At 43.1% G+C, this 16407-nt stretch overlaps 2 protein-coding genes across 2 annotated transcripts; both read right to left on the bottom strand.

Moving 5' to 3' along the window:
• Nucleotides 1-358: 358 nt before the first annotated feature.
• On the bottom strand, nucleotides 359-1466 carry LOC119740178 (perlucin-like protein). Its single transcript, XM_038215395.1, has one exon. It carries the CDS (start codon nucleotides 1199-1201, stop codon nucleotides 443-445), a length of 759 nt encoding a protein of 252 aa, XP_038071323.1. The 5' UTR covers nucleotides 1202-1466; the 3' UTR covers nucleotides 359-442.
• Nucleotides 1467-4881: 3415 nt separating this feature from the next.
• On the bottom strand, nucleotides 4882-11090 carry LOC119740142 (aqualysin-1-like). The gene is made up of 10 exons (XM_038215351.1): nucleotides 11005-11090; nucleotides 10583-10704; nucleotides 9985-10125; nucleotides 9458-9587; nucleotides 8513-8619; nucleotides 7599-7740; nucleotides 7065-7249; nucleotides 6755-6929; nucleotides 5623-5805; nucleotides 4882-4962 (listed from the first exon to the last, which is right to left on the bottom strand). The coding sequence occupies exons 2-9, from the start codon at nucleotides 10697-10699 to the stop codon at nucleotides 5663-5665; spliced, it is 1140 nt and encodes a 379-aa protein (XP_038071279.1). The 5' UTR covers nucleotides 10700-10704; nucleotides 11005-11090; the 3' UTR covers nucleotides 4882-4962; nucleotides 5623-5662.
• Between the last annotated feature and the right edge of the window lie 5317 nt (nucleotides 11091-16407).

Raw genomic sequence — 16407 nt, 5'->3', positions numbered from 1 at the left:
TTTTAAGTGCTCCTACTTTTTTATATTTAGTTCGTCTGCATTTTCTTTGCAATTGATTACACACCTGTGAAGACTAAAACCCTGCTAGACTGATTCTCTGATCTTACAATTCCCCAAAGTCTATAAATTTGTCCGTTTTATCTTAAGTGGGGTCAGGGAACCAGACTACAATAATATGATTGGTTTTCTTGGTTTTTCCAGCATCTACGAACCCAAAACGTGAAACAAGTCAGTGTAACAATATTTTCTATAACATTCTAATCCTCCAAATCCATTTATTTATGAAAATTGCAGCAAAAGCAAATGTTGTACATTCCCTTTAAATTTGTCCATCTGGTAAAAAAAAAAGTTTTTCTGAATGTCAAAAAAGTACACAATAGCATAGACGTTGAGTCCTCATCTTGCAAAAAAGCAGCCTAGATTTCTAGACTTAATTGACGGACTAGATTTCAAAGTAGGTGCAGGCACTGCCCGAGTCTTGGAACTTGACCGGGTCATCAGAACTAGTGGCATTGTTCAACTGACAGATCGTCTCCCCGTTGTGGTACTTTTTGATGTTGAAGGAGAAACACCGTGGGTCGTTGTAGCAGGCCCTGCCGCAGAGGCCGACGGTGGCGCTGGCAAGGGGGTACTCCCGGACGACGTGACCGTGCAGGCACCGAGATTCGACGGGCCGTCCGTCACGGCCGGTGAAGAGGCAGAACTGACGGGGTTGGCTTGGGCGACGAACGCACGCAGCAGCGGTCCGCCTGTACATATTATTACACCGTACGCCATGCCACTTCCCGTAGTTGTCGTAGGCCCAGGAAGTCAAAGCAGCACAGTGTTGTTCACGGACACCACCACTGGGTTGACCTGGTCGCCAATTGACGAATCCTCCCATATCTTGCCCTCCACATCTCCATGTGCCTCTCGTATTCGTACAGGCAACCCACAACCAGTGGATGCCAGTCATTCCGTGTGCCTTGTCCGCCACGAAGTTATTTTCTTCCTGTGAGCGTGGAGCGGCCATGACGCCGCCCATGGCGAGGCAAGCGGACCAGGCATCGTCCCAGTTACCCGACTTTATGATGAGATAACACGAACCTCCCCAGGGCTCCCAGCCTCGTGGGCAACATCCAGCTTCCGAGTGGCAGGTCTCCGACGCCCACGTCGCTAGGACAACGGCCGAGCAGATGCTTAGAGCTGCGGCAATGTACATCTTCTGGACAAGAGAGAGTTCCAATATTAAGAACCAAGAAAGTTCGAATTGTGCGTGGTTTTAGAGCGCAGTCCTCCCTGTCTTGCTGAAGTGCATCTGCAATATTTCGGCGGGCAATAACGCTGAACACAGCAATGTCAGTCTGTATTAACAAAAGTAATTATTTTGTGAACGTGCATGTATTTCGAACCACGAATTTCTCCGGTTACCAAAAACTGTCAACCCATACAGAAAAGCGCACGCGCGAACAGGTCCGCTTTGTGCGGAGTTTCTCCAATAATGGCAGTCTTCTGTGTCTTATTCCGTAGTACATGTATCTACGAAACTTTGCACGCACTGCATAGCTGAACACTGACGTGGATATTTTTTTATAGGTATGTGCGGGATGACGTCGACTGGTGAATATTCATTGGCACACTCATTTTCACCAGTTGCAATAAGTTACCATCCAACACTCCAGACGCAAGGACCATTGAGTATTATGTAAATAGGTCTGGGAACTAGACGACGCAATTGCAACAAGCTCCTGGATGTCCCGCACCTACCTATTTGGCAATTTGTGTATAATAAAGTACCAACAGAGTACACGTACTTGTTACCAAAACAGTACGAACTATTGCCATTGGTAGAAGTATTTAATTGAATGCATTTACAGGCCTATACATATTTTTTTTTTTTTCAATGAAATCGACTGAGAATATCGCTTGGTATCACGTGACGCCACATATAATACATCTTACTGGCCTACTGCCTCATCACCGACTTCAAAAACATAGCAACGGAATATAGACAATTATCATGTTGCAGCCATGTGATTTTTCCCAATTCAGATCAATGTAACCAAAGCGAGGCTGGAAGGAAAAATAGTCTGGTTCCTTTTTGCACAAAAACATTATCATTCAGTTCAGTTATTGGATACAGGGAACATGACTAAAATGGTGGAAGCGTGATAAAGGCCCTTTTGCCTGATGGTTCAGTGTTTAATACACCCTTGCGTTTCTCTTTCTCGAAACAAGGGACCACTTTCAGCGGAACAGGCTTTGTACAGGTTAATGTACTTGTAACTGCTTTCATAAGACTCGTTCATTCGACGTACATGGCGTCATGAACTTGATTGGCAATTTACCAAAGTACATCGGTCATTAAAAAAATGTGTTTCCGATATTTACGACATGCGCAGATAAGATCGTAACGCAAATTAGTGCGTACGTGGCTGTCTGCCAAGGCCAAGTTATTTTCCTAAATTCTTCGGTTTCGTTTGTGGCGTCAATTTCAGGAACTTTTAGGCCATTTACTTTTGGGAGATTTTGGCTCAACAATGGATCCCGCATATCCTATAATATTGGGGTACAGTCGAGAGTATTTCAATTTGTTTAGGTCGTTGAATAATTCTGAGGCCGAAGCCAGAGTAAATCTGGGGTTCCAAAAAAACACGCCTAGACTCTTAGCTCAACATTCGTCGCGCATGGCGTCATTAGGCCAAAAAAAAAAGTCTCCGGTTTCTGGTATGCGCGCGCGTAGCCGTAGCCATGCGCGTCGGCAAAATGAAAACGTTTTTTTTTCAATGAAAGATGATGTCTCAAAACCTCCAAACTCACTGGTTTGACTGGAATCCTGCTGCTGCACAATTTTAACGTGTTTTTAGATTGGGTTATGGTCGAGAATAAGCTTTATGTGGCCTCTCTGGACTCCCATACATTTGCACTAAGTTTAGTCGGGCACCATTTGCAGTCATCAGCCGACATTTGAAGCAAAAAAGTCAGGTAAAAAAAAAAAAAAGCCGCGTCGCCGCACCACTTTTTGGGCAAGCTCCATACCAGAAACCGGATACTTTTTTTTTTGGCCTTATGAACCCATTTGGGCAATTTACCAAAGTGCATCGTCATTTTGTTTTGGATTGTTTACCTTGAACTAAATTTATTACTCCATTAAAACAATACCGAGGCATTCATTTTCTTAATTGTGGAAGCATCATAAAGCTAGTGTACAAAGCACTCTTAATAGCAAGTCATTAAAATACGGCTCCACTATAGCAAATAAACTAAACTATATTTTCTAAAAAAATATCCGCATGAAGCCACACCGCAGAATTACGACAATGCGACCTTGTGCACGCATAATGCTTATTTTTTTTCACGAGCCACAACAGTGCTCTTGTTTTCGTTCACTGTTTTCAAATGTTATGATCAACTTTCACCGGGTGGTGAAATTTCTGAAATATTGGAGTACGCATTAGATTTGAAGGGCTAACAAGAGGACCTACACCATCACCCCCTCCAAAAAGAAATGCACTTCGATACAATAATCGAGATGGGTGGGTTGGTTGGTTGGTCAGCTTATTGGTTATAGGTTGGGAGAGTGATCAAAAGATACACATTTGAACAATTTGCAATCTGGAGTCGAGAAACAAGAAAAGACAGGCCTAGTAGAGCTGGTCCAAGAGCACACAAAATTTGTATTCAATCGATTCAGATTGACTATTTACTGGGGGGGGGGGGTTTCATGCATAGGCGTCAGCCCATTCACTCCATAGTTGACGCTACTCTAGCCGTACTCGGCTCGAGACGTTGTGACCAGTGGTTTTCCCAATGCTTGAGATTCGTCTCAGCCATCCAGCCCAATCCTGGGCAGCACGAACAGCCTGATCGTGTTTAAGGCCGATGGCGTTAAGGTCGTCCATGATCTGTGAGAGGTAGGTACGACGCAGGCCTGCTGGGGCTCTGATCGTTGGTTTTGGGTGTTCAGGAAGACAGCAAGAGGCACTTCAGGTCTCCGCAGTGCATGACCATTTACTGATGTTACGGGATAGTTCTATCACAAACCTTCTTGAGACTTAAGCAAGTCTAATTCCGAAGCTGCGGGGAGTCAGTCAATCAGTCAGTCAGTCAATCAGTCAGATACGAAGAGATATACAGTGTATAGGCTGGCACGCTGAAACCAACAAAAACTGTCAAGGTCGATTTACGAAATACGCGGGCCAATGACTTGAGTCCTCGAGACGTCCGGGGGAAAAAAATGGACAAGACAACTTATAGACCATTATCATGTTGCAGCCATTTGATTTTTTTCCCATTCAGATCAATGTAACCAAAGAGAGGCTGCAAGGAAAAATAGTCTGGTTCCTTTTTGCACAAAAACATTATTATTCAGTACTGTTATTGGATACAGAGAACATGACTGAAATGGTGGAAGCACAACAAACGTCAATTCGTCGCGTTTTTGGCAACTGGCGAACAGGTTGCACCGCGCCTTTTCCATACCGGCGAACATCTATACAATGATATTGTACACATCATTCGCCGGTATGGAAAAGGCGCGGTGCAACCTGTTCGCCAGTATGAAAAAAATCGCGACGAAATGGTCGGAAGCAGGGCAAAATCCGATAGACAATCCCACACAATAATGTCAAATGATGGCACTATGTTCCAGACAACTTTCAAAGCCAGTAAGGACAACATACAGTAAAACTCCTTTGTTTCACATTATTTATTTCAAAATTTGAATATCAATCAAAATATATTGCTTGTAACTTACAAACACTGGAATGTTTTACATTTCACCTTGAAAAGCCAAAAGTTAGATTTTCCTGGAAGCCATGGATTTTCCTGGGAAATATTTGGGGCACAATGACCGGTTCATTCAGTCTCTGATCAACAAATTGATTACTAATTCATATCTTAAATAATTAATTAACGGAGCCCTAAGATCCATAGACTTGATGGTCGCCGATGAGTTTCTGATGCCGCGAAGAACATCAAATCCTGCATGGAATAAAATGAAAAAGAAATGAAATTAACGTGAAGCATTGTTTGGCTGCTTTAGATGTGGTTTTTGACATTTCACGAAACCATAATTATCATTGGCATTAAAAGAAAAAGTTGCGCTGGTTTCGGACACGACCGTGATTGTGGCTTTGGGCAGAAATTGAAACGTAGAAATTTTCTCTTGAGGGCGCTTTAACCTGAAAGAGCACCCTGTTTGCAAGGATGTTGGATAAAAGCGAATGATTTCTTCATCACACTTTAGTAACCTCTTCTTAAGACAAACATCCACGCCCTTAATTTGGCTCCCATGAACTCCAGTTTTCGTTTTTGTAATGAATATTAGGCATCACTGGGGTTTTTGGCCATTCTTTAGAATATGTCAGTTGAGAGTTAAACTTATCAACATTGAGCACGTTCGATTAGGCACAGTAGGGCCTAAAGGTCTACTAATCGCTGGTTACCAATAGCCGTGCGCATCATAATGCGCAGCAAGGAACCAGGACCAGGAAGTTTCGTGATGACGTTTTGGTCAACGTTTGGCAGGGGTGGTTTCTTTGCTATTATAATGCGCAAGCGTAAGTTGTGTCACAGCTCGTACACTAGTCAACCAGCGCTCCCTAATCGAACTTGCTCAATGACTTCAACTGTTGTGCGTACCATGTAGTTTCCAGGCCCGATGAAACCGGAACGTGTTCGTTTACAGGTTGGTGTACAGCAGGAGGTTGGGGGACAGGACTCCCTTGTTGGAGACTCGGCCGGAGGTGGCGTCAGCCAGGAGCTGAGCCATAACCTCATCAGGAGTCAAGCTGGGGTTCTGGCCCAGGAGAAGGGCAGCAACACCTGTAGATATGAATAATCATGAGAACATTTTGAATAATAAGAAACGTGTTATGGTTGGCTTAGGCCTAACTGTATCGAGACTGTGGTTTCCTAAATGGATCGATGAATCTGAGAGTATCATTGCTCAAAATAATCCGGCCTTGTTCTTGTCTTTGATGTGGACAAGTGTTGGTACATTGTATCTGTAACGAAGTTTTGTGTAAACTACCATAAGTATTAGGCCTTCTCATGCCTGCAATGTTTTACTTCTATGTGCTTATAAAGATATCCATATTATATTAATCACTACGTCCATTCTTCCCAACCAACCCTCGTAGATAGGGTCTGGAGCACAGGGATTGCCTCAACTATCCCACAACTGATTATCTTCACTCGGGTAAGGGGTTCCAGATCAATAATGACGAATATAAATGAAAAACGAATGACTGAGAGCTGAGATTGAAGACAAAAGTGACTTGGGAAGAAATGGCAGTACATAAAAAGGACGAAGTGCGCGAGCGAGGTGCTGCACCACGAAGCATAGTAGGCTGACCATTATGTAATTCTTAAATAAATGTGGATAAAAAGGTCCAATGTTGTGCCTAAAAGCGTCAACAAAGTAACAAGAGCACTGTGGAACCTTTTTTTAATGAATGAACCTGTTGGGCCCGATCGGTGGATCTGCCCGATCGGTCGATCGCGCTGTGCTATCGGGCGATCGTGTCGCCCTCGGTCGATCGCGCCAACATTAGTCGATCAACTTTTCTCTCTTATTCATGGCTCTGGAGGATTGTTTTGAAAAAGAGAAATGAAGTGTGAGATTTCCTACAGGATCGACCTATCGCGCAAGTGCATTTCTGCGCGATGGTCTCGTGATAGCGCAGATCCACCGATCGCGCCTAACTAAACCACAAATAAGATTCGAGGAGCAAGACCCTAATGTGGCCGTAAAGAACAAAGGCTGTCTTACCAGAGACGTGGGGGCAAGCCATGGAGGTACCGCTGATGGTGCTAGTGGCAGTGTTGGAGCGGCCAGTCCAGGTACTGGTGATGTCCACACCGGGGGCGAAGATGTCAACACAGGCGCCGTAGTTGGAGAAGGAAGCCCTGCTGTCACTGATGTCGGTGGCACCAACAGAGATGGCCTGGAAAATTCAGTCAACCAAAGAAGAAAAACAAGTTTGGTGTGGACGCCAAAAAAGGACGACGATGTGCTGGTTGTTTTCTGACCATATATCAGAGAGATTGAGACATTGCTCGAACTAAAGTGAAGTACTTACATCACGAGCTCTGGCTGGGGAGTAATCGCAAGCGTCGTCGTTGCTGTTACCGGAGGCGACCGAGACGGTGACACCGGCAGTGACGAGGTTCCTGACGGCCAGATCGACGGAGAGGGAGGCACCACCACCGAGAGACATGGAAGCCACGGCGGGGAATCGAGCGTTAGTGGCCACCCAGTCCATACCTGGGGGGATCAAGAACGTCAATCTTAAGTGGATTTCGACAAATGGGAAAATTTCGTAATAGATATGAGAGTTTTCGCCTCTTTTACACAGGAATAGTCTAAATTGTAAGGCTAACCATCACAAAAGTCTGCATGTTCGTCAAAAGGATCAACAACTGAAAAAAAATTGTTTGGACTATTCCCGTTTTGACTTTGTGACTTTGGACCCTCATCCCATAGTGTGCCAACAAATAGCAAGACACTGAGTGTTTTGTTACATTGGAAATTGTATTCCCGCCCAAAAGTCCGCCAGGTATAAGATTAGTTTGGTAATTTCCCCTGATAAACGAGCTAGGTTATGATAGCTTACCGTCGATGATGCCGGAGAAAGAGCCGGATCCCAGACAGCTGAGCACACGCACACCGTAGAGGTCGGCGTTCTTGGCAATACCGTAAGTGTCACTGCCGACGGTACCGGCGCAGTGGGTTCCGTGACCGTTGCAGTCAATACCCTGGTCAAATCAAGACGATGATTAATTAAGGTACTACACAAGATGCAGACTTGAAAATCGAGTTACCCACAAGTCAGGGCACAAGTCAGGTCACAAGGAAAAGCGGATTTCATAATTTAGTTGAATAGGTTTCTTTTACTTGACTGCCGGATGGCTTGTGATTGAATTGCGATTTACTTGTGACGACTCGCGTGAAATTCTCTGAGCTCTGGTTGGTATTGTGTTTTTGTTTCAAGTTCTATCGTTGGATATCGGTCTTATATGCCATAGGTCATATAATACAGCAAGTGTTGCAACTTGAGGTTTCAAGATTGGGACCTTAATTGGCGCATGTTTCCCATAATTTTCACATTAAATCAACAGCGCAACTGTGTTGGAAATGGGCACAAGTGGCAAACTTGTCTGGGTTTTTATTTGATTTCCCTCCAAAAGTGCCTTCTTACAATGATTCCGATAGACCATCCTATAGGTTATTATACAACCATAATAACCATGGTTATTATACAATTATATTATCCTATAGGTTATTAGACGTGTTATTACACAACCAACCCTGTCCCCAGCGCTTACTTTATTTCATCTTCGTTTTTAACAGTAAAGAGTAAGTAGTAGGAGCATACTGCTCGGCACCACAGGACCGAGGTTGTTTTGCAACCTCTCGTGTCAACACACTGCGCATGAGCAATTCTTGTAGTGGGCGGTGAATTGAAAGGTGTCTTTCTTCAAGGCGGCAACTTCAAAGGCAGTGAGTTATCATTTGCATAGTACTCACATCTCCACCAATGGCGTCATAAGCGGCAGTAGCACGGCCGTTGAAGTCAACGTGGGTTGGGACAACTCCGGTATCAACGATGTACACGCTGACACCGCTGCCATCAGCTGATAGGGGGAAAGACAATTTTTTTATAACTATTAAGTCTTTGTGTCCGTTTTGGAAGTGATTTTTTTTGTTTTTATTTCATACGATTACCAATATGATTTAACTAGGATCCAACTTTCCTTAGGGGATACTCAATGGTCAAAGCTTGGTTTTCTTATGCACATTTTGAATGCGGGCGTTTCATATGACATTGCATAACATGGGTCTGTCCTGGTAGTGGGCAGGCTTACTTTAAAGTTTCAGTAAGATGAAAAACTGTTTGTTTCGTTGCTCTGTTTACAAAAAAAAGTGACGGTTATGGCATAAGCTCTTTTTGGGGTTGCATACCCCGTGCTCTTAAAAATGATTTTTTTTTTCTTCTCATGACGAATTTTAAATTTGTATGTTTTGTTCTCACAAATATAAAAATATTCTATTTCGATATCGGGCGTCTTCAACCCTCTGAAACAATGGCTTCCATTTCGCGCACAAAAATGAACCCAAACTGCCAGAGCTAATTATTGTCTGGCAGCCAATAATTCAAATTTTGTGAAGAAATAATTCAATAACTAAACATCGGTGGATTTTTTGGTTCGATGTCTCACATTCAAAATGATTAACTTTATTCGTAGGAAAATAGCAGTTTAGACCCAAAAGAATTCAAGGTGAAACTCAAAAATAGCACGGGGAATGCATTTTATTTACAATTTCATTTCAGTCACATTTCTTATTCTCTAAAAATACGTAATGAAAATTTCCAATGAAATCACAACGAGCACCGATGTTTAGGCTATAGCAACATTTTGTGAGTATTATTGTTGTTATGATTGACGTCAGCACAAACAGATATGATCTTACCAGATGGAGTGTAGCTGTCATCAAGGGGCAGATCCCTCTGGTTGACACGGTCCAGACCCCATGAGCCGAGAGCCTGGGTCCTGACGATACCGTCTTCCTCCACAAATTCAACAAAGTCCAAGCCGCGAACCTTTTGAAGAAAAACCCGAGGAAATGTATTTTGTAAACCCTTCTCCAAAGAATATCACCCCTAAAAAGCAGTCTTGAAGTCCATCGCCATTTTGAAAATGATCTATCCGCTCCATTGCAAAATAGGGTGATTTTCCGGTCCAATTTCATCCACATTTTCTAAGAAATTTAAGGGCCAAGTCCGGATCAGACCTTGGGATCTTACTTGCTACAAACCCTTACGTGCAAGGGCCACAAAAATCTCGATTTTGAAAGAAACTGGGGCTGTCGAAATATAGTGAGTTGGTTGCCGTATGCAATCTTGGACTTATTTACGGGTGTGCAAGCTATACATCAAACGGAGGAAGGGACACAGAATGGGGGGGGGGGGGTAGTAATTTCTCCCAAGTTGAACTTACCATTTCCAGAGCCTTCTCGTTCAGCTGAACGGTCAGAGCCTTCATGACGTTCCTGATGCGCTTGAAGATGCGGGCCTGGAACTTGCCGGAGCGGAAGACGCCCTGAAGTCTCTCAGCAATCATATCGACATCAACATCATCCTGTACAATAATTTTCATAAATTATTGTCAAAATGTTCACTTCTAGGTAAGTGATATTTACCACGCTCGGAATTTTAATATTAATCAAAACTTGTGACAAATTAAACCTATGCCAGTTTAAAAATTACGCAACGTGTCGTGATTTTTATCTGTTTAGTGTGATTGCAATACCTGCCTCACTTCCGACAAACGCAAGATTGAGGCTATCACCGATTTATAGTTTTAAAATTAGTGACACAATTAAGTCCAAACGCAAAAGATAAAAACCAGGCAATCTCTGCAATGCATGTCCTTACAAAATCTTCACAACAAAGAGACACAAATTTTCAATTTTACGAAGCCTAAGGCCTCAAAGATTAAACATTCTCACAGCACCCAGGCTAAATCTAAAGCTACAAATGGTATATGAAGTAAAGTAATCCCGAAGATTGGGGTTTAATAAATATATGAAAATGACCTTCAAGCCGACGATGTAGCGGCCGGCGATTCTCTCCTTGGCCTGGCGGAGTGGGGCGAATGCTCCGCTAGCTACGACGACCAGAACGGCCAGGGTACACAGAGTCAGTCCACGCATGGTTGCTGCGAAATGATAATCATTCGATACAATTATTGATATTATTTAAATATTCAACGGCAAGTTTCTATAATATTTTGTACCGCTTGACAGCAAAAGCTAATGGTCACAGTTTGAATTTAAATATCTCTCAAACCTTCTCTGGCTTTTGGGAAGCTGTAAAAAAAAAATAGTTCGTTTTACTGAATGTGCCACGAAGAATTTGTGTGTCATCTCCCCGGCACAACTATATGATATCGGAGAGCATGAGTCACCTTTGAAAAACAGGCGGAACTGTTGAAAGAATCAAAGAATCGGACACTCACCTTTGTTGTTCAGCCTCTGTCTCGACGAGGTCCAAAAACAAGAATGACTTCAACCGAAAATTGTCCCCGTATTTATAACATTTCTAGACCGCGATAACTATCGTTGCGTCAGTCGTATTAAAAAAAACTTACTCTTTCCTTAATCGCATTAACGGGTTTAATTAAAAACCTGCATGGTATCTTGTCTATTTTAATGATGCATTGTCTTTAATCTGATTAAAAATCGCAAGTATCTTAACTCTGAAACAATTGAAATGCAGGGTTTAAACGATTCAGATTCTTGTTCAGATATACATTTTAATCCTCTTTTCGAAAAGCCTGTGGGAGCGAGCATCAGGGTAGAATCTTGTCTTAACTGATTCTTAAATATCAGTTCACATGAAATTTGGATTACAATATCTTCAAAGGTGCTTGAATGAATGCGCGACTTTCTACTTCTCTTAAATGTATATAAATCTATTTGACATCCCTTTTTGGTTAATTTTATTCAAAAGTGCACTTTTTTAAACATTAAAAAAAATTCCTCATGCTTTTACAGTGATGTTGCTGTGATGTCATTTCATAAAGCGCTGTTCGTTTTAGGGGTTTTCTGTTCAATTTGTAAACCCATAAATTTGCTCATTGAAAACATCTGTGAGAACAGTTTGCTCATTGTTTTTACTGTCCTGCACTGACACAACAACGAATCACCAAAGAAAAGAAGTTACGACAGCAAAATATCCAGCAACTTTTGGTGCTGAAATAACTGTAACTTTGAGGTTTCTGCCTGAAATGAAATCACATATTTTGTTCATGAATATGGAAATTCAAATTAGCATGAAAACTAAAATGGCACCAAAATACTCTTAAAAAAGGCAAAACAAAAATTGACAATACGGTTAAATAAATGGGACACCAAGGTGCATTTTCAAAGATTGCATTAAACAAAAGTATATTGCATGGGCTCTTAAATACTCAACTTATGTCGTCATCACATTGAAAGTGTGCGCCACGTACAATATTAATGCAGAAAATAAGCACAACAGTAATCAAAACGCACACATCCCATTAACCTTGTTTTAACATCTTCTATTTCCTATTCGATTTTTTTAGTAGTAAATAAAGTAACCTTTTGATGATTTTGTCTGTCCAAAGACGAATACCCTTGGCACCCATCGTCGTTTTGAAAAATGATCCTCCATGCACTCCTTCGGAAAATAAAGCAGTTTCGGGTTAAATTTCAGCCGTATTTCAAGCTGAAAGTCCCAATCACTGCTAGACCCCATAAACAAGTTTAGGCCTAACACCTCAACCTGTGGCACAAAACCCTCTTTTAAGAGAGAAAGTGACTTGTATAATAATAGTCATATTATCAGGGGAGGCAATTTTTAAACAAGCTGGCCTGAAACCTTAAGGCTTATAGCTTAATTTGTACGGTGCAATCAGGTTTACGACCTCCACTAGTTCAATTCATCTCATTCGACTAAAGTTTCTTTAAAAAAAAATTGTGGCCTTTTTCTGTTACGGAACTAATTGATTCACACGGTCTCTAATTAGGTGCTTTGTTTTCGTCCTTTGTCCTTTTCATTTCATACTTTTTTGTACACTTCCCATCTCTTGTGCGCAGATACTTGATTCTTGTTCTTTCTGTTGTGTTTTTAAAACAATTATAATGAATCAACGAATTGTTTAATTAAATCTGGTTTATAATGTTTCCTAAGATACTGTAGCTTCACAATTTTACAGCTCTTATGTTTTGTGAAGATGTAGGCCTGGAAACAACAGGCAAGGCCCGGCGTTATGGGGGCGATAAACCATTTAAGCCTTATGCGAGAAAAAAAGTAATCCGAAGCAGATGTCGCGGGAACATGAATAATCATGTGAAATATTATCTAATCTTTAACAGGGCTTTAACAAGTTACGTATTGTTTTACTTTTTCTCTGAGACTCCCTTTTCAGTCAATTAACCCTAAAAGGGCCGGGGTCGGAATCCGCCCCCCCCCTCGACTTTTTCCGCGATAGCCTTGAAAAATAAACATTCTGGCACTAGGCGCCGTGAAAACTGAATTTTCCCATATACGTCGTGCACAATAGAGCAGACTTATACTATTCGTACATATGAATAATTAACTAGCCATAATTCCAAAACCCTTTGACCTATAGTCATGAAATTTCTTGCGAATGTTTATGATGAGTTGCTCTATGCATGTACCGAGTCAGCCACTTCCCCGCCCCCCTGGTCAATGTTGTTCTCTCCAGCTGATGGAGCACACACCGCGCAATGAGAGACAACATTCGACGGGGGCCGGGGGGGGGCAGTGAAATTTGGCCAGGATTGTCTGAATTTCTTCATAGTTTCAAATGTGCTTGATATGTCGTTTGGGGGCTGATTTCTTGAGTTTTATTTTCAAAAATTTTCGTCCAAATGACGGGTTTAAAAGAATTGAAGAAGATAACACGTTGTTTGTGCATCCTAATACGGCTTCACATTGAACACAATCTGTATATCATGCTGAATATCCCCGCCTGGCTCGCAGTGGCGCACCCAGTGGGGGACCACGGGGGGCTTGAACCGACCCACCCCCCCACCCCCCAAGAAAAAGAGAGGTTGTCAATTTTTTTTATTCTTTTTTGAATTTTTTTTTTTAGTCCCACGAGTTGGCCTTGGTGATATGAATGTGGCCTGTTTTCGAGTAGTAGTTGAGTATAATAGGGGTGCAAGTGGCGCCACCAACGTCAGAATAGGCCGCCCCTAAAAAAAAAAAACCAAATTTTTCTCTGCGGCCAAAAAATTTGGGCAAATCTTTTTTTTGAAAAAAATTCAACCTTTAACAACTTTGTCAGAAAAAAAAATTGTTTGAGCCACCCCCCCCCCATAAAAAAACCCGAAATCCTGGGTGCGCCCTTCCTTAATAGCTGTAGCCGGTTGCAATTTGCCACTCTGCAACACACACACCCGTTATGCCATTACCCTGAGGTGAGTAAAATAGGCGCTGAAGAATAACGGAAATGGAAGATAAAAATTCATCAATCAAGGCACAGATCTAGAGAAAGGGGGACAAAAAAAATCCAGCTCTGAAAAAAATTCCATGGAAATTCATGAAAAAAAATGCGAACCCCCCTCCCCCTTCCCTGCTCCGACACCCCAATTTTGTGCCGAAGCAATAATGTCCGACTTGCACAAAATACGTACAGAGCCAGCTTAGTTCGGTGGAATGTACATTATCTTGTGATATATTGTTAATAATCGTCGGATTTGAACAGCGCCCCCATTGAAAATATAGTAAAATTTTGGAAGTAATAATGTCCGCCTTGCACGAAATACGAACAGAATCAGCTTGTTTCGGTGGTACATTATCCTGTGATATGTTGTTATTAATCGTCGGATTTGAACAGCGCCCCCATTGAAAATATGGGACAAGCCCCGCCCCCCCCCCTCCCTTATAGTTTTAAGGAGGCCAAGTGTCCGGAAAAAACGGTCTACATTCATCGATCCGCCCCTGTCGACTGTTGTGATCCACGCTTTTGGCGGGTCGTTCATATTCATCATCGGAAGTTTTGCAAAATGTCAAAATGCCACTGATAAACAGACATGCCATCAGCTGAATATCACGCTGAATATCACGCTTCGCGCGTCTCCGCCTGGCTCGCAGTGGCGCACCCAGTGGGGGGACCTCGGGGGGCTTAGGCCTCCCCCCACCCCCCCCCCCCCTCAGAAAAAAGAGGTTGTCAATTTTAAAAAAATTTTTTTTGCTTTGTCCCACGAGTTGGCCTTGGTGATATGAATGTGGCCTGTTTTCGAGTAGTATAATAGGGTGTAAGTGGCGCCACCAACGTCAAAATAGCCCCCCCCCCCCCCCAACAAAAAAAAAATTTCCTGCAGCCAAAATTGTAAGCGTAATTTTTTGAAAAAAAATTCAACTTTTAACAAATTTGTTTTAAAAAAAATTTGTTTGAGCCCCCCCCCCCCCCCCAAAAAATAACCCGAAATCCTGGTTGCGCCACTGCTGGCTTGCTCTTAATAGCTGAAGCCGGTTGCAATTTGCCACTCTGCAACACACACCCCCTTTATGCCACTGCCCTGAGGTGAGTATTTAGGCGCTAAAAAATAAGGAATGGAAGAACAACAAATTACCAGTCAATGCGCGGATCTAGAGAGGGGGTCAACCCCCCCCCCCCCGCTCTGTAAAAAAAAAACATTTCATAGAAATTCATGAAAAAAATGCGACCCCCCCCCCCTTTGCTCCGACACCACAATTTTGTATCGCAGTAATAATGTCCGCCTTGCACAAAATACGTCATAACCAGCTTGTTTCGGTGGTATGAACATTATTCTGTCATACATGTACATGTATATTGTTAATAATCGTCGGGTTTGAACTGCGCCCCCATTAAAAATATGGTACAAGCCCCCCCCCCCCCCACCCACCCTTATAGTTTTAAGGAGGCCAAGTGTCCGGGAAAAAAACGGTCTACATTTAAAATTGTTTTGCTGGGGACCCCCCCCCCCCCCCCCCCCCCTGCGAAAATTCATCGATCCGCCCCTGTCGCCTGTTGTGATCCACGCTTTTGGCGGTCGTTTATATTCATCATCGGAAGTTTTGCAAAATGTCAAAATGCCACTGATAAACAGACGAGCCATCAGCTGAATATCACGCTTCGTGCGTCCCCGCCTGGCTCGCAGTGGCGCACCCAGTGGGAGGGCCTCGGGGGGCTTGAGCACCCCCACCCTCCCCCCCCCCCAAAAAAAGAGGTTGTTAATTTTTTTATTTTATATTTTTTATTTCTTGTTTTCAGTCCCACGAGTTGGCCTTGGTGATGTGAATTTGGTGATACATTCAAAATTGTTTTGCTGGGACCACCCCCCCCCCCCCCCCTCTACCCCCCTGCGAAAATTCCTCGAAAATTCCTCTAGCATTGGTCAAGGCGTTCGTAATTATTCGTCCGTACGCGTTAAACATTCAGAGGAAGTAAAACTGTCGTAAGGTTTCCGTAGGTGAACCTGCGGAAGGATCATTATCGATCAGAGAGAGAAAAACCCGGCCGTCCAAGGGGCCGAGGTTTGGTTGTCCCCGGCCGGCCCCCGCTCCAGTGGGGCCAGCCGTGCTGTCTTCCGGGGTACGTGTAAGGCGGGAGTGACCCACGCCGGGGTTTTGGAAGCGCCGCAGAGTGCTATTATCCGCGCCAGTGCTCCGCGTCGGGGAGACGGCGCGGCGCGGCCGAAGCGGGTCGCCCACAGAAATCGGTGCCCGGGGAGTCCTGGGCTAGGTCTCAATTTTTTTGGGGGGGGTTCGTTTTTCCTATTTTTGCGAATTACTATATTTGTCAGGAATGTTCACAACATTAAAGAAACGTTAGTTGAAAGATGTATATTGTATGGGTTTATGGCGTTTCTTACGTCAATTGGAAATTGCGCCATTAATA

Source organism: Patiria miniata, unplaced genomic scaffold (assembly GCF_015706575.1).
Source record: "Patiria miniata isolate m_02_andy unplaced genomic scaffold, ASM1570657v1 HiC_scaffold_4, whole genome shotgun sequence".
Taxonomy (NCBI): Eukaryota; Metazoa; Echinodermata; class Asteroidea; order Valvatida; family Asterinidae; genus Patiria; species Patiria miniata.
The sequence above is the reverse complement of the archived record's forward strand: the minus strand, read 5'-3'. Positions and strand labels throughout refer to the sequence as shown.